At 30.1% G+C, this 19,356-nt stretch overlaps 1 protein-coding gene across 3 annotated transcripts in view; it reads left to right on the top strand.

Annotated features, from left to right (window-relative positions):
• LOC111681149 (flotillin-2) overlaps positions 1–17,785 on the top strand; it is a 347,120-nt gene extending 329,335 nt beyond the window's left edge. For 2 of the 3 annotated variants that reach the window (XM_046946685.1, XM_046946686.1), the window contains 3 exons: positions 16,542–17,109; positions 17,176–17,359; positions 17,430–17,785. In XM_046946685.1, coding sequence (XP_046802641.1) covers positions 16,542–17,109; positions 17,176–17,359; positions 17,430–17,609 — 932 coding nt within the window. In that variant the 3' untranslated portion in view covers positions 17,610–17,785. Of the gene's footprint in view, positions 1–14,062; positions 14,171–16,541; positions 17,110–17,175; positions 17,360–17,429 lie in introns of those variants that run through there. The other variant, XM_023442873.2, reaches the window with a different exon arrangement.
• Positions 17,786–19,356: the final 1,571 nt, after the last annotated feature.

Here is a 19,356-nt window from a genome sequence, read left to right as displayed (position 1 = left end):
TCTGTTCTAGTTCTGTTCTAGTTCTGTTCTAGTTCTGTTCTAGTTCTGTTCTAGTTCTGTTCTAGTTCTGTTCTAGTTCTGTTCTAGTTCTATTCCAGTTCTGTTCTAATTATGTTCTAGTTCTGAAAATTAATGTGGAAGAACTTTTGATAAGTTGAATATTCAATATTAAGGTAGTTTCCAACCCTGCAGCATTTAATAATTTGTATATTGTTTACTATTCTCTTTTACACAATAACAACAATGGATTCCCCACATGCTCAGAGAGCATTTTTGCAAGTATTACTCTCCGCATACAATTAGATTAACTGACAAATTTTTGTGGGTGTCTGTCTGTCTGTATGCCTGCCCCAACAACTGATGGGGACTTTTGTTTGGCGCGCTTTGCCAAACAAAATCAGTTTTCAACTAGACCTTAAACTGTTTGCTCGTTTACTACCGAAAGTAATATAGAAGTGAAGAGACAAAAAAATAATAAAAATATATAAAAAAATATTCTAACGTAAAAATGTGTGTTTAAAAAAAATAGTAGTAAATTTTTTTAATGAAGAATAATAATAAAAACAAATATTTACAAAAGCAATAAAGCGTTTAAATTAAAACAAAATTAGAATTTAAATACAAATGGCTTTATTTTTTATTTAATTGGGAAAAATATTATATCAAGAAAAAAATACGAAATTAAATAATACAATAACAGTATAAACAATTTAAATTACTACAACCTTCAATTAATTTATGAAAATTGTAAAAATTTTGTTAATAATGAAAAAAATGTGATAAAAAGTACAACTTAGTTACATGTTGTTTATTATTTATAATTTTAATAATGGGATTTTTTGTATATTTTAGCACATGATATTTTTATTTAATTTAATTAAAAAAATAGAAAACTTTTAAATGGGGAAATATCCGATACTGTTCTCTTAAAATTGAAATAATTTGATAATTAAGTTTTTTTTTATATAACTATTTAAAAATTCATAAAACTGCAAAATCTGCCGACTAATCAAAATTTTTATGCACATGTTTTTAAAATATTCTGAAGTTTGAATTTTATAAATTTTTGAATAAACTTTTAAAATTACCAGAACCATTGCCTACTAAAGCAAAATTGTTTATTTAATATTTGAAACTATAATTAGTACAATTATGAAAATTAGTATAAACATACAGTTATTTTTAAATTAAAATTTATTCAAAAAGACACGCACTATTTCCAGCATGACAGCGATTATGCTATGTCATGCTATAAACCCACATCCGTTCACACTTTTTGTAATCGTCATGAAAGTTATCTGTATAAACTGCATGCAGATACAACTCTGAAATTGTAGATTACAATTTTTCGGTTACTAGATCATCTAACAAAAAAATCCTGTAAATTTGAGCTTAATTTCGATATCTCGTAAAAGTTGATTCTTCAATGATCTGAGTACTTTTGTAGAGTTCAATTTATTAAAGTCTATTTAAATAAATCATAACTCAACTCCAAAATAAACAACTTTTTTTAGAAAACGAATTAATTACCATACACCTATTTTGAGTTGGACATTTTCAAATTATTTGAATTTCCAATTTCATAAATCACCAACATTTAAAAACCCGAAATATTCCATTCAATTCATAATTGATTTCAAAAAATAAGGCAAAAAGCAATTCATTATTTTTTTACTCGTAATACATTAAAAGAAACTTGACAGCTGTCATTTTGACATATGACGTTAAAAACAAAATTGTTGTTAAAACTCTGGTAGTAAATTGATTTGAATGATTAAAAATATAAACAAATAAAATTATTAATAATATTTATTTTATTTATGTTAATGTAATACAAAAGTCTATTGTCTATAGTATAGGCTATAGTTTAGCTTATAGACTAGTCTTATTTATAGTCTAGTCTTATCTATAGTATATTTTATAGTCTAGTCAATACTCTAGTCTATAGTCTAGTCAATACTCTAGTCTATAGTTGAGTCTAAAGTCTAGTCTACAGTCAAGTCTATAGTCTAGTCTAAAGTCTAGTCTATAGACTAGTCTATAGTCTAGTCTAGCCTATAGTCTAGTTTATATTTTATTCTATAGTCTAGTCTATAATCTAGTCTATAGTATAGTCTATAGTCTAGTCTATAGTCTAGTCTATAGTCTAGTCTATAGTCTAGTCTATAGTCTAGTCTATAGTCTAGTCTATAGTCTAGTCTATAGTCTAGTCTATAGTCTAGTCTATAGTCTAGTCTATAGTCTAGTCTAGTCTAGTCTATAGTCTAGTCTTGTCTAGTCTATAGTCTAGTCTATAGTCTAGTCTATAGTCTAGTCTATAGTCTAGTCTATAGTCTAGTCTATAGTCTAGTCTATAGTCTAGTCTATAGTCTAGTCTATAGTCTAGTCTATAGTCTAGTCTATAGTCTAGTCTATAGTCTAGTCTATAGTCTAGTCTATAGTCTAGTCTATAGTCTAGTCTATAGTCTAGTCTATAGTCTAGTCTATAGTCTAGTCTATAGTCTAGTCTATAGTCTAGTCTATAGTCTAGTCTATAGTCTAGTCTATAGTCTAGTCTATAGTCTAGTCTATAGTCTAGTCTATAGTCTAGTCTATAGTCTAGTCTATAGTCTAGTCTATAGTCTAGTCTATAGTCTAGTCTATAGTCTAGTCTATAGTCTAGTCTATAGTCTAGTCTATAGTCTAGTCTATAGTCTAGTCTATAGTCTAGTCTATAGTCTAGTCTATAGTCTAGTCTATAGTCTAGTCTATAGTCTAGTCTATAGTCTAGTCTATAGTCTAGTCTATAGTCTAGTCTATAGTCTAGTCTATAGTCTAGTCTATAGTCTAGTCTATAGTCTAGTCTATAGTCTAGTCTATAGTCTAGTCTATAGTCTAGTCTATAGTCTAGTCTATAGTCTAGTCTATAGTCTAGTCTATAGTCTAGTCTATAGTCTAGTCTATAGTCTAGTCTATAGTCTAGTCTATAGTCTAGTCTATAGTCTAGTCTATAGTCTAGTCTATAGTCTAGTCTATAGTCTAGTCTATAGTCTAGTCTATAGTCTAGTCTATAGTCTAGTCTATAGTCTAGTCTATAGTCTAGTCTATAGTCTTAGTCTACAGTGTCTTAGTCTATAGTCTAGTCTATAGTCTAGTCTATAGTCTAGTCTATAGTTTAGTCTATAGTCTAGTCTATAGTATAGTTTATAGTCTAGTCTATAGTCTAGTCTATAGTCTAGTCTATAGTCTAGTCTATAGTCTAGTCTATAGTCTAGTCTATAGTCTAGTCTATAGTCTAGTCTATAGTCTAGTCTATAGTCTAGTCTATAGTCTAGTCTATAGTCTAGTCTATAGTCTAGTCTATAGTCTAGTCTATAGTCTAGTCTATAGTCTAGTCTATAGTCTAGTCTATAGTCTAGTCTATAGTCTAGTCTATAGTCTAGTCTATAGTCTAGTCTATAGTCTAGTCTATAGTCTAGTCTATAGTCTTAGTCTATAGTCTAGTCTATAGTCTAGTCTATAGTCTAGTCTATAGTCTAGTCTATAGTCTAGTCTATAGTCTAGTCTATAGTCTAGTCTATAGTATAGTTTATAGTCTAGTCTATAGTCTAGTCTATAGTCTAGTCTATAGTCTAGTCTATAGTCTAGTCTATAGTCTAGTCTATAGTCTAGTCTATAGTCTAGTCTATAGTCTAGTCTATAGTCTAGTCTATAGTCTAGTCTATAGTCTAGTCTATAGTCTAGTCTATAGTCTAGTCTATAGTCTAGTCTATAGTCTAGTCTATAGTCTAGTCTATAGTCTAGTCTATAGTCTAGTCTATAGTCTAGTCTATAGTCTAGTCTATAGTCTAGTCTATAGTCTAGTCTATAGTCTAGTCTATAGTCTAGTCTATAGTCTAGTCTATAGTCTAGTCTATAGTCTAGTCTATAGTCTAGTCTATAGTCTAGTCTATAGTCTAGTCTATAGTCTAGTCTATAGTCTAGTCTATAGTCTAGTCTATAGTCTAGTCTATAGTCTAGTCTATAGTCTAGTCTATAGTCTAGTATATAGTCTAGTCTATAGTCTAGTTTATAGTCTAGTCTATAGTCTAGTATATAGTCTAGTATATAGTCTAGTTATAGTCTAGTCTATAGTCTAGTCTATAGTCTAGTCTATAGTATAGTCTATAGTCTAGTCTATAGTATAGCCTATAGTCTAGTCTATAGTCTAGTCTATAGTCTAGTCTATAGTCTAGTCTATAGTCTTTAGCCCAGTCTATAGTCTTGTCTATAGTCTAGTATATACTTAGTATAGTTTACAATTTATTCTATAATCAATCGTAGTTTATCGTCGGAGATAACTCATATTGTTAAAATTGGAAAAATAAAATTTAAATTTATTTCACATATTAAACATACTCTGTAAATTTATGTTAGAATTTCTAACCGAAAAAAAACTTAATTATTTTTAAGTTGTAATAAAAGTTAAAAATTACCTTACCTTTTATAGGGCTCATTACAATGTAAAGTAATAGTTAAAAAGAGTTAAGTTTTGTTTAACCTTCAGCAGAAACAACCATTTATTGCAAAAAAAAGTTTTTTACTTAGATTTAAGGGTTTAACCATGTGAAATGTTCAATGTTATGTTTACAGAAAAAAGGAGAAAGTATGCGAAGAGATAGTTTGAAATCATGTTGTATTACTTTTTGAAAATCACTTGAAACTGTTGCTAATGTCATTCACCTGAAACTGAAAAAAAATTTTATAAAATTAAATCCTTTCGAAACACACATTCAGCAAATTGTCATCCTTTTGATGTTTACAATTCTTTAGAAAGCTTTTTACAAATATTCTTATTACTTTTCGTTTTTATCCAATAGTTTTCACTTGGCTTACCTTCCCCTAAATTATTTCAACTGTGTCGAAAAATGTCTTCCTCCTTCCTTCACAAACAAAATAAAGCGTGAAAATATTTTAACTTAAATGTTTTCAGCAAAAAGTAAATAAATGTTGAATATAAAATGTTTCTTTAACATTAAGACTTGTATAATTACCGGAACTTCCTTAAAACCCCACCTCCAGCAACCAACACGAACCAAAACCAAGTTTCCTCTGCTGGATATTTATTGTTGACACCGTTTAAAAGGAAAGACAGATTTAAATGAAATGTTATAAAAAAAAAACATTTTACTATTAGAGGAAATTAGTTTTAACAAGGATACGATTAGAAATGTTTGTAAAAACAAACGTGATAACCATAAATACTGATGTAGCCGGGGGATAGGAAATGGATAAAAAAGCTTCAGTAGATTAAAGAGATTAGGATTTTGAAAAAGAATTTGAAAGATAAAATTACATAATATGAAGTACAGGAAATAGGTATTTATGATGACAATTTACTAGATAATGAAAGATTACAGTGGGTTACAATAATAAAGTCGTATCCTTTCTTAAATTTTGGATAATTATAAAATTATAAAGTTATAAAGTTATAAAGTTATAAAGTTATAAAGTTATAAAGTTATAAAGTTATAAAGTTATAAAGTTGTAAAGTTATAAAGTTATAAAGTTTTAAAGTTATAAAGTTATAAAGTTATAAAGTTATAAAGTTATAAAGTTATAAAGTTATAAAGTTATAAAGTTATAAAGTTATAAAGTTATAAAGTTATAAAGTTATAAAGTTATAAAAGTTATAAAGTTATAAAGTTATAAAGTTATAAAGTTATAAAGTTATAAAGTTATAAAGTTATAAAGTTATAAAGTTATAAAGTTATAAAGTTATAAAGTTATAAAGTTATAAAGTTATAAAGTTATAAAGTTATAAAGTTATAAAGTTATAAAGTTATAAAGTTATAAAGTTATAAAGTTATAAAGTTATAAAGTTATAAAGTTATAAAGTTATAAAGTTATAAAGTTATAAAGTTATAAAGTTATAAAGTTATAAAGTTATAAAGTTATAAAGTTATAAAGTTATAAAGTTATAAAGTTATAAAGTTATAAAGTTATAAAGTTATAAAGTTATAAAGTTATAAAGTTATAAAGTTATAAAGTTATAAAGTTATAAAGTTATAAAGTTATAAAGTTATAAAGTTATAAAGTTATAAAGTTATAAAGTTATAAAGTTATAAAGTTATAAAGTTATAAAGTTATAAAGTTATAAAGTTATAAAGTTATAAAGTTATAAAGTCATAAAGTTATAAAGTTATAAACTTGCTTTCGCCTAGCTTGGTGAATAGGAAGTATGGAGATCCTAAAGCACTCTTAGGAAACCATTAAGAGTGCCAGAACAGGCTGGATCTGCGTTCTTCATTAAACAAGGTGAGCTTGTAAAGGTACCTTATCTCTTTCACGGGACATCGTTGTCCCAAGTTTTTTACATTTTTCTCGAGAAATTTATAAAGGATAATTTTTAAGAAGTGCGGCGTTTCAGTCTTGTGTATGAAAGAGTTATATTGGTTGTCATCGGTCCGATAGTTAATTGAATGTAGGCGACTTTGTTGGCGAGGTTTCCGTCTTCTTTTGGAACCAAGAATGTAGTGACATTAGTTTTGAAGCAAGTCTTGGAAGTTATACAAGGCACCGTTCTGCCATTAAGATGATTCCACCACCAGTATTAAACAAACATGTTGAATGACTTCTTGCAAATCAATGGACGCCTTTGTCTCAAGGGATTACCGCTAAGAAGTTTCAGTTCACAAAAGACCTTAAGTTCTAAAATTTTGTATGCGAATGATCTTAATGTCCGTCTTGGCATTGCCAAGTTCCAGTAGACGATGTGCTTTAGATAAACCTGTGAGGCAGTTTCATCCGAATAATACATTTTTTTCACCTTATCCAAGAACCTTGAGTTAACAGATTTAAAGTTCGTAGATTAGTCAATGTATTGAGAATGCTAATATCACTAAATGTTCTATCTATTGTGAATTATTTTCCTCCTATCGTGAATTGTTATCAATTTACAAATCTAAATTATTATTATCCTTTATTTACAAATCCTCCCATGTATTTTTATAATATCCTTTTGAATAGAAAAAAACAGCACGTTTATTCCATTTATGGCAATTATTTACCAACTTTAACAATTTTTCATTTTAATAAATACCATTTAATATATTTTGAATTATTGTCAAAAATGTAAATTTACCAAATGGTACATAAATCATTTTGACAAAAAATGCGCCAATACCACAAAAAATTCTAAAACAAAAAGTAAAAGAAAAAACTTTTTTAAAATTAATTTTCCTCAACAATGAATTCTGTAATCCCCGCCTAAATACTAACTGGTGTTTTAGAGATTTTTTTTAATTTTCATTATATTAAAAATAAACCAAAACAATTTGTTCCATAACATTGATTCCGTAAATATAGCAAATTTAAGTACATATATTTGTTTACAGAAAGTCATCTATTTGGGGCACATCATCAATTTTGATTGACAGCTTATGTGTGTAGATATCTGTTAGAGCTACTATTAGGCGGCAGAGGGTGGTTGAGTACTTTGTTCCTAAAACAAATGTTTCCTATTATGTGTTTCATTTTTAAGGCTCCATTGTTTATTGTTTAATGGTATATGTATGTTCATTTCATCTACTCATCGTAGTACATATTTAGGTTTTGCTTTAATACCCTCTTTCTACCTACTTCTACTACCATTTTTTTGTTTATTAAAAATAGGTATCCTTAATATCCTTCAAAGTAATATACAAACAAAAATACTTTACTTTGTCACGAAACTTTCGACTAGATAAACAGATTTCTATTGAATCGTTTAATGTTTTTGGGACAATTGTTTTTGCGGGGTATTTCTACTAGGACATTAAAGGTAATCACAGTTTGTGAAAGGTAGTAATTAAAAAGTTTTAATCTATCTATCCTATCTATGTATGTATCTATCTATATATCTATCTATCTATCTATCTATCTATCTATCTATCTATCTATCTATCTATCTATCTATCTATCTATCTATCTATCTATCTATCTATCTATCTATCTATCTATATATCTATATATCTATATATCTATATCTATATCTATATATATCTATCTATCTATCTATCTATCTATCTATCTATCTATCTATCTATCTATCTATCTATCTACCTATCTATCTATCTATCTATCTATCTATCTATCTATCTATCTATCTATCTATCTATCTATCTATCTATCTATCTATCTATCTATATATCTATATATCTATATATCTATATATCTATATATCTATATATCTATATATCTATATATCTATATATCTATATAGATATATATCTATATATCTATATATCTATTCCTGAACAAAAGAGCAATGCTTCGCAATCGATGAACTCAGGAACCACGTCACTTCAAATTTCATAATATATGTTTCAGAGGTCGTGAGAAGTGTTTCTGTAAAATTTTAAATTTCTCCGACAGATGGCGACGAACTTTTAATTTTCCAAAACCGCTAAGCTGATTATTGTTTTAAATTTTGAGGGATAGACTGTGATTACCTTATATGGGAAACTTAATTTCAAAATCTTTTCGATTAAATTTCTATATAATGTATTTATAAAATTAATTACATTAATTGTAAAAAAATACTTTTATAAAATAGGTAATTGATCCATTTATGGGTTCTTTTAATCTTAAATATTGCTTTACAAGTTCTAAGCAAAATACATATTTGATTTTAATATCAGAAGGTTTAACATCAAAACGATTTCTTTAAAATATCAAAAATATATCAAATAGAGACAACACAGATGATGGGATCAACAAGATACGTCGGTGCCCCACGTGAAATTATTCCCAGGAAAGGTCGAGGATACATTTGGCCCCGCCAGTTTATAACCTAGAGGTATTGACAACAGCTCTTTTCCCCCGAATTGGAATAATAACAAGATGGTTAATATAAATGCTTTACGTAAACACCTGCCATGTTGGTCTTTGTATTATGAACACAATTCCAGCATTTTATTAATCCACATCCTTGCCCTGTGGTTAACACTGATTCTAGAAACTAGGATCAGTAACGCAAACATATGCCGAAAATGTATACTTTACGCGTGTCAATCTTTAAACCAAGCACCCCCTTCCAGCGAATTTGAGTTTAAAACTCAGACACTACGTGGATCCCAAAGAAACCTCAACGAACTGACCTCAACTGTCCTACGGGCAACTGGCACCCCGTAATAACAGATTAAGTGTTACTCTGGGTCGACCCTATGCCAAATTGAGAATATATTTGTCCTCACCAGTTTATAGTCCCGACAGAATTGAGGTACTGGAAGCACCTATTTACTCCCAAAATATTGCTGTAATACCAAGATTGTATAGCATTCCACCGGGGAGAAGTACTGGTTATCTCTCTAATCGTAACATATAAAGTTTCGAGGAGGCACTCACAACCGAGTGGTTCTAATCTTTAGCCGATCTTAGCATACTTTCCGATAGCAAGAAGGCAATTTGTAGATTTCAGCTTATAGAGTAAAGTGTAAAACCAAATTGGACTGTAAGAGAGCCTTGACCGAGAACTTTTCTAGTGGTGAGATCAAAGTATGATAAGAAAGTCGTCGGAACTTCAAATGAACCAGATTTGAATACATAGCTGTATAGCTCTCCAATTGTTCTTATCTTTAGTAGATTTGACCCATGTCAGTTATAGGAACACAAACACCAGATGTTTTCTATAGCATACCAAAAACATATTTTGCGGCATTGATCTCAATTTGGTCGATTTCATCTTATGAAGTAAAGTGTAAATCCGAATTGGACTGTAAGACGTTATTGGCAAGCTATTGTCGAAATTAGGTCCATATATGTATCTTAGGAGCGATGTTATATTAGATATAACATCGATCAGAACACTATTTTGAAAAATCTAAGGAAAACCCATCAATATTTTTCAAGCAAACAAGTACTTAACTACCTTACAATGACAAAATTTTAGTATACGGCAATCTGTTACCGATTAAGGATTTTTCTAAAATTTAATAGAAAAATATAATTTAATTTTCTTTTTATCATCAATTTACTAAACTGTCAATTACATTTAAATCAATATTATATCCTTGCCAATTCGAGTTACTGTAAAAGAAAAACAACAACAGCTCACAAGCTAGCCCTTCATTGTGTCCATTGTTGTAATCATTTCCAGTGTTTCATATTCAATCCGACACACACACACCTCAACACTTTCACACCATATTGACAGTTGATATCTAAATCATACCATCTGCCAATATCCAGTTTTCTTTTGTCAATGACAGTTTTTGTAATTTTCATTTTAGTTTGAGTGTCCTTTAAAGTTTGATTTTTTTCACTCAGTTTTTTAATGTTTCTTCGTTGTAAACTCTTGCATTTTATTCAATTTGCTGTCATTTTGTGTTCTTAAAGAAAATGTTATACGACAATATGCTGAAAATTAATAAAAAATTTAATGCTATTGTTCTTATTGTTGGAGATTGCATAAAATTGTTTTGTTCTTTTTATTTGTGTTCTTTGAGCATTTTATGACGTTTATAGTGTCATTGTTAACTATTACTTTTAGCACCCATTAAGGTGGGGGGATAGGGAGGAGAGGTGTTAAATTTTAACATTAATTGTTTTATTTTATTTTTATTATAGTTGCACTTTGATTAGGGTTTCTAAATTTTACAATATTTTTTCTAAAAACTGCAAAAGTTTTTAAAGTAATGAAAATATCCAAAAAATGTCATGTAGCAGAGAATTTAACCAAAAATATTCCCTTAAAAAATAATTTAATCTTAAAACGTTTTCCCTTGCATTGCTGTAATGAAAACCCTAACCCAGTAATTTGATATTAGCAAAGGAAGGCACATGTTGAGATGTTAATGGTAAAAAGCTGAAAAGTATTTATTCAATTATAAAACTTTTAATATTTATGGAAAAAAAAGAAAGTAAATTCAAGAATTTTTTAAATAACATGTAAAGTTATAAAGTTATAAAGTTATAAAGTTATAAAGTTATAAAGTTATAAAGTTATAAAGTTATAAAGTTATAAAGTTATAAAGTTATAAAGTTATAAAGTTATAAAGTTATAAAGTTATAAAGTTATAAAGTTATAAAGTTATAAAGTTATAAAGTTATAAAGTTATAAAGTTATAAAGTTATAAAGTTATAAAGTTATAAAGTTATAAAGTTATAAAGTTATAAAGTTATAAAGTTATAAAGTTATAAAGTTATAAAGTTATAAAGTTATAAAGTTATAAAACATGAACAAGAATATTCCCCAGTCTATGGACTTATTCATGGATAAGTCTATTGCCCAATCTATGGACTAGTATATGGACTAGTATATTGACTAGTCTATTGCCTATTCTGTGGACTATTCAATTGGCTAGACTCTTGACTAGTCTATTAACTAGTATGTGAATAGACTATTACTAGCATATGGACTGGTGTATTGACTTGTCTATTGTCTAGTCTATTGTCAAGTCTATGAACTAGTCTAGTGACTAGTCAATAGTCTATTCTAAGATCGCATCTAATGACTAGACTAGTCTACTGATTATTCTATGGACTTGTTTGTGAACTAGTCTACTGACTAGTCAATGGACTATTCTATCTATGCAAGGCTTAGTCCTTGCATAAATTGCCAGAGGTCACAAGAGATACCCCACAAATGGAGTGACTGTGGGTCTAAGCGTTGGGAATGAGTTGGTATTAATTGTATATGGTACGGGATGAACGTGAGGTTCGACGGACTATACCCCACCCGATTACCTAATGAATGTGTCGTATGTTTTTCTCTTATGAATGTGTCGTATGAATGAGATGTTTGTTGGGTTGAATGATGATGGATGAAAGGTATCATATACATATGATACCATTGAATTTTCCTTCCTTGTCCAGAAATGTTCATGGTTTACTCTGTTCATATTAGAATTACCACAGTGTGTCCCTGTGAGTAAGAACAATGTCCACGGCTTATTGATGGATCGTACTTCGGTCCACCGGTTACGTCTCTAGGTGCTGTTGCTGTATCAACAGAGACCATCCAATTGTCAGAGATTAAATAGCTCGAGTATTCCAGCAAAGTACTTGTGCATGGACCGGTCAAAACCAATGTACAAAAATTGCCACCGGAGTTCTTCATTGAAGAACAAAGAGCGATGGAAGACCGTTCTCAGGTCTTCCCAGTGGATGGAGCAGGTGTTCACGTTAAAACTCTCGACATTTCTGGCCTGATATATAAAAATAGTTTCTGAACTGGTCTATTTACTTGTCTATGGTATAGTCTATTGAGTAGGCCGTTGTCCTTTTTATTGACTACATTATTAAGTAATCTATGGAATGGTATATTAACTAATCCATTAACTGGGCTATTGATATTGGTATATTAACTAATCCATTAACTGGGCTTGTTTATTTAATAGTCTATGGACAAGTGTACTAGCTACACTATGGACTAGATTACTTACTAGTCTCCTGGCTAGTCTATTGACTATTCTACTGAATAGTTTTTGGATTAGTCTACTGACTAGTTTATACAGTACTTACTAGCGAGTACAGTACTAGCGAGTCTGAACTATTCTATTAACTTCAGTATTTAACACTCTATGAACAGATCTACTGTCTAATTTATGGATTAGTTTACTAACTAGTTTATGGACTAGTCAAAGAACTAATCACTGTACATTTTTCATTTTATACTTATAAAATTAAAAAGTAATAATTTTTTGCTCACTGTATATTTAAAGAATTTGAATTCCGGCATTTTAAACGGATCGATAAATTGAAAACCCCTAATTTTTCGATTAAAAAGTAGTACTTTTAAGGGCCGCTATAAAACCCCAGGTAGCAAATTATGTTCAATTTAAAAAAGACAATAACTTTTTTATATTTCCTTTAAAAAAAAACTAATGTTTTCTCGTATCAAACACATGTTTTGACGTCATTTTTAATTTGCCAAAAATAGAGATAAAGTAAAACGTGTAAATTACCCGAAGTCATGATGCGAACTACCGAAATCTAGTTTTGTTGTTACTTTTATTTGGCCATTAAAGTTCTCTCGTAAAGAAAAAGAAACTTAAAAACATCAAGAAGTAATTGTTGTGCTGTTTTTTTATTTAATTAATTTACTTTTTTATAGTTCAAACTTAACAATTTTTTATGATTTTTAAATAGAATAAGAGGGACTGGTTTTATGTAGGTTTTGGCAAGCCTTCGGTTACAGTTTGTGGTAAAAAAAGACAGCCAGGTAAAATGGTCATTAAAGAAAGTATACTTGCACCCGATCATATAGAGTCAAACTTACCATGTATATGATTAAAATGTTCAATTTAAAAGTTGTTTAATCAAAATTCTAAAGAACAAGGACTACATCATCAAGTCTCTTAATAGTCTAGACTCGAGAGTCACTAGATAATTTCATCACCTTTTCTATTACAAATAACTCAATCATTTAACCGCAAACCCTTAACAGTGACGCAATTATTTAAGAAGTAGAAATAATGATCGATTGTAAAACATTGTCAATTTATAGGTTTCCTACATAAAACGATCAGATTAATTTCTCATTTAAGCAAAAAAAAAAAAAGAATTCTTATCATTTTTTTGAACAACCGCATAATGACGTCAAGTTCAATAGCGTCTAGTCTGCTCCTACAGATGAGAGAAGGGAAGAATTATGAAATTAAGGTTTGATTTAAAATAACTTATAAGAGGGAGATAACGTCAAGTGAAATGAATAAAAAATATATATATATACAAATAGAAACAATTAAATTTTAGTAGAATAATATTTTTGTCTAATGAAAAATACAAACATAAATAAAACTAATAATATAGAGAAAAAAGATAACTGAACAAACTTTTACAATATATATTTAAATGGATCTTCACGAATAAAAACAGTTATTAAAGTAAAGTATTTGAAACCAGAACTAATTTCCTTTGAGTTGCAATATATCAAAACTTTAAAATTTTTATTAAATAAAAAACAAATATTAAAATATAAAACTTAATTACAAAACTTAAATAAACACTAAAGCCATTTGCAAAATTTTAAAATTTCGATTCAAATTATTTTCTAAATAGTTTTTAAAAACTTTAAATATTATTATCCAAAATAATTTAAAAAGCTTTCTTCGCGTATTATATTCAAAATTCCACAAATATATATTTTTTAAAGAAATATGTCTATGATTTGGATGGGTACTTTTAAATTGACCTTAATTGTGGGTCTAACATATGCTGTGATATCAAGGTAAATTTAATTTTTATACAAAATATATAAAATAAACTTTAAATATAAACAAAAAAACTCAAAATGAAAAAGAATTTACTTAAGCCCCCTTTACACGTATTCACACACAAGTAATATGATCTGTCAAAATTTTTTTTAGTATCGCAATAAAACCATCGAACATTGGGAGAAAATACAAATGGAAAATTTGACAGTCGTATTAGATCAGTCGCATTAGATAAGTAAAGTGTTTTTACGTAAACACAAAGGCCAAAACGAAAACAGCTGTTTCCATCATAATTTGTTATTGTTTTATACTACCAATCGTGTAAACACAATAAATATACCTACATCACAAGACTTTCACTATCTATCAAGACTATTGGCTGCTCTATTGTAGAGAATATAGATGGCTATAGACTAATCCGTAGCTCTACAGTCAAGACTATAGACTGCTCTATAATCAAGACTACAGACTGCTCTATAGTCAAAACTAGAGACTGCTATATCGTCAAGACTATAGACTGCTCTATAGTCAAGACTCTATATTCATGACTATAGACTGCTCTATAGTCAAGACTATAGACTGCTCTGTAGTCAAGACTATAGACTGCTCTGTAGTCAAGACTATAGACTGCTCTGTAGTCAAGACTATAGACTGCTCTATAGTCAATACTATAGACTGCTCTATAGTCAAGACTATAGACTGCTCTGTAGTCAAGACTATAGACTGCTCTGTAGTCAAGACTATAGACTGCTCTGTAGTCAAGACTATAGACTGCTCTATAGTCAATACTATAGACTGCTCTGTAGTCAAGACTATAGACTGCTCTATAGTCAAGACTATAGACAGCTTTATAGTCAAGACTATAGACTGCTCTATAGTCAATACTATAGACTGCTCTATAGTCAAGACTATAGACTGCTCCATAGTCAGGACTATAGACTGCTCTATAGTCAAGACTAAAGACTGCTCCATAGTCAAAACTAAAGACTACTCTTTAGTCAAGACTAAAGACTACTCTTTAGTCAAGACTAAAGACTACTCTATAGTCAAGACTATAGACTGTTCTATAGTCAAGGCTACAAACTGCTCTATAGTCAAGACTATAGACTATTCTAAATTCAAGACTATATACTGCTCTATAGTCAAGACTATAGACTGCTCTATAGTCAAGACTATATACTGCTCTATAGTCAAGACTATAGACTGCTCTATAGTCAGGACTATCAACTGCTCTATAGTCAAGACTATAGACTACTCTTTAGTCAAGACTAAAGACTGCTCTATAGTCAAGACTATAGACTGCTCTATAGTCAAGACTATAGACTGCTCTATAGTCAAAACTATAGACTGCTCTATAGTCAAGACTATAGACTGCTCTACAGTCAAGACTATAGACTGCTCTATAATTAAGACTATAGACTGCTCTATAGTCAAAACTAGAGACTGCTCTATAGTCAAGACTATAGACAGCTCTATAGTCAATACTATAAACGGCTCTATAGTCAAGATTATAGACTGCTCTATAGTCAAGACTATAGACTGCTCTATAGTCAAGACTATAGACTGCTCTACATTTAAGACTATAGACTGCTCTATAGTTAAGACTATAGACTGCTCTATAGTTAAGACTATAGACTGCTCTATAGTTAAGACTATAAACTGCTCTATAGTTAAGACTAAGGACTGCTCTATATTCAAGACTACAGACTGCTCTATAGTCAAGACTATAGACTGCTCTATAGTTAAGACTATAGACTGCTCTATAGTTAAGACTATATACTGCTCTTTAGTCAAGATTATAGACTGCTTTATAGTTAAGACTATAGACTGCTCTATAGTCCAGACTATAAACTGCTCTATAGTCAAAATTATAGACTAGGTTATAGACTGCTCTTTAGTCAAGGTTATAGACTGCTCTTTAGTCAAGACTATAGACAGCTCTATAGTCAAGACTATAGACTGTTTTATAGCGAAGACTATAGACTGCTCTATAGTAATGATTATGGACTACTTACTATAGAGTAGATTATAGTCAATAATATAGACTGCTCTATAGTCAAGACTATAGACTGCTCCATAGTCAAGACTATAGACTGCTCTATAGTCAAGACTATAGAGAGATCTATAGTTAAGATAATAGAGAGATCTGTAGTCAAGACTATAGACTACTCTATAAGACTATAGACTGCTCTATAGTCAAGATTAATACACTGCTCTAAAGTCACAACTATAGACTAAAGACTGCTCTGTAGTCAAGACTATAGAATATTCCACACTGCACACTATTCTCTACTAGCTCCAAATAGTCGAAAATATTAATTATTTCTTAAAAAAAAATTAATATAATTTACTAAATATAATACCTTTTTTCTCCACCTCTTACAGGAACTCTTACAGTCGAAGAGGTATACAAAGATCGCGATCAATTCGCAGCCTTAGTGCGCGAAGTAGCCGCACCTGATGTCGGTCGCATGGGAATCGAAATTCTCTCGTTCACCATCAAGGACGTCTACGATGATGTCCAATACTTGGCCTCGCTCGGCAAAGCACAAACGGCCATTGTTAAACGTGATGCCGATGCTGGTGTGGCCGAAGCGAATCGTGATGCCGGCATACGCGAAGCCGAGTGTGAGAAGAGTGCCATGGATGTTAAATATTCCACCGATACGAAAATTGAGGATAATGCACGTCTTTATAAATTGCAAAAAGCTAATTTTGATCAGGAAACAAATACGGCTAAGGCCGAATCACAATTGGCTTATGAATTGCAGGCAGCGAAAATACGTCAAAAGATACGCAACGAAGAGATACAAATCGATGTCGTAGAGAGACGTAAACAAATTGAAATTGAATCACAAGAAGTGCAACGTAAGGATCGTGAATTGATTGGTACGGTCAAATTACCCGCCGAAGCTGAAGCCTATAGAGTACAAACTATAGCCCAAGGCAAACAGTAAGTTTATTTTATTATACAAATTTAGATAAATCTTTTATTAATGTGATTTGTTTTGTTTGACAGATGTCAAACTATTGAAATGGCCCGTGCTGAAGCCGAAAAGATACGCAAGATAGGTGCTGCCGAGGCCCATGCCATTGAGTTGGTGGGTAAGGCCGAGGCCGAACGTATGCGCATGAAGGCCCATGTCTATAAACAATATGGTGATGCTGCTATTATGAGTATTGTTTTGGAATCACTGCCCAAGGTAAGTTTTGAAAAACCTTTTAGTGAAGATGTTAAAAGTTTTAAATATTTTTGTTTTTCTTCTATATTAGATTGCTGCCGAAGTGGCTGCTCCTTTGGCTAAAACTGAGGAAATTGTTCTCATCGGTGGCAATGACAATGTAACCAACGATGTTACCCGCCTTGTGGCACAATTGCCACCCTCTATTAATGCCCTAACTGGTGTCGATCTATCCAAGGTTCTATCAAAAATACCGGGTGCTAAAGCGTGAGATTTAGCTCATCTAACGGCACAAGGATTTGATGATTTGGCAATGGCTTGAATATAAATTATAAACGAATTCCGATTTTACATTTTTGACCAGCGACGCAACGATGATAAAAAATTTAACAAAATTATTGAAAATTTCAATCAAACTCTTTATTTATAAACTCTTCTAACACAATCAAGTATAAAACAAAATATTATAATATTTTTCAAACTAATTTAAGTTAATTTCTTTTTTTTAATTAAAAATCATGTAATAAACTTTATAAAAACGCAACAACAACTTTAGACAAAAACGTTTAAAAAGTGTGTGTTTGAAAAAAAGTTTAAATAATTAAATAAAATAAATAAAATCGTAATCTCCATAATAAATTGGCTTAAATTTTATTATATTTATTTTGATATTATGTAATATTTATTAAGAAATTGTTTAGTTAAATTAATATCTAAAATTAAGTTGATTATTTTGTAGAAATTTTCAAATATTCAAATATTTTTAAAATTCTGACAATCCTAGGATTCTATTTTATAATAATCCGATTCAGCAAAGACTAAAGTTACTAATCTTTTTAATATTTCGTTAAATATACAATTCCATCCATGATGTACTTTTCAACAACCGACTCTACCTCGAAACTTTCTCTAGACTTCCGAAAGAAATTTTTGTATCCAAATGGATGCAAAATAGAATTCAAAATTAAGTTTGATATTAAAAACAAAATACCAATTTAACTTGACTACTAAATACTCTAAGAAATCTCAATATTTTTCTTACCCGAATCTGAAAATTCGGACCAAACTTTTAAATTTAATACCTCATTATTACCGTCTTATACGGTATTAGATCAAACTTCATTCAAATACTAAATACTCAAAGGAACCCGATATTTTCTTAATTTGAAAGTGAAAGTTTATCTCCATAGATAACATTTGTAGTTCTTATTCCAAATATGTATTCAACAAACCCACTTTCTTTTGTTCCAAACACACGGAAACACTATATATTCAGCAAACCAATCTTGACAGATTTAATCTCCATAATTAGCACCTTCTCAGAACTAGTTTATTGCCGAAAACCATTTTTTGTCGCTTTTAACAAAACCTTCTCCAAGAACTACCTATAAGAAAGTTTCATACGATCTATTTCTGATCTAAAATCCTGACCTATTTGAAATTTCAATTATTTTATGCTTAATGAGATTTCCACACCTATAAGGGGGTTGAACTCCACAAGCACACGCACACCCACACACTAGTATTCAGTTCTTCCTCAGACTTCTGTATATAACAGTTACATTTTTCCCTAATAGTAAAAGAAGATGGAACTGGTGAGTTTAAGGATTTAAAATAAATATCTATAACACGATCTATTTGAATCTTCCGATCTTTTATTCTGAATGAGGTCTCGCGTTGAGCTCCGCACACACACTAGTATTTATTACTCCCCAGTTTCCTATATATGATAGTTATATCTTTCCCTAATAGTACAATAAACTGAATCTCGAGAGTTCAAGTACCGAAAACAAAGAGGTCACTTTTAGTCCACCAGTCCTTTTTTTCCCTTATCTGAATTATTCCGTCCTAGGTGTCTACTTATTGGGTATTAGGTTTTCGAATTTAGTTTTGCGTTCATCTACTTTCAGTTTCTCGTATTTCTTCTTAATGGTCTCGTAAAGTTTATTCTTTTCAAAGCCCAAGTGCAAACCCTCATGTCAGTTAAATCTGACTCCAAGCGCAGAATGCCTCCTGGC

The sequence above is a fragment of the Lucilia cuprina genome, chromosome 3 (assembly GCF_022045245.1).
Source record: "Lucilia cuprina isolate Lc7/37 chromosome 3, ASM2204524v1, whole genome shotgun sequence".
NCBI classification, from domain to species: domain Eukaryota; kingdom Metazoa; phylum Arthropoda; class Insecta; order Diptera; family Calliphoridae; genus Lucilia; species Lucilia cuprina.
This window is presented reverse-complemented; position numbering and strand designations above follow the sequence as displayed.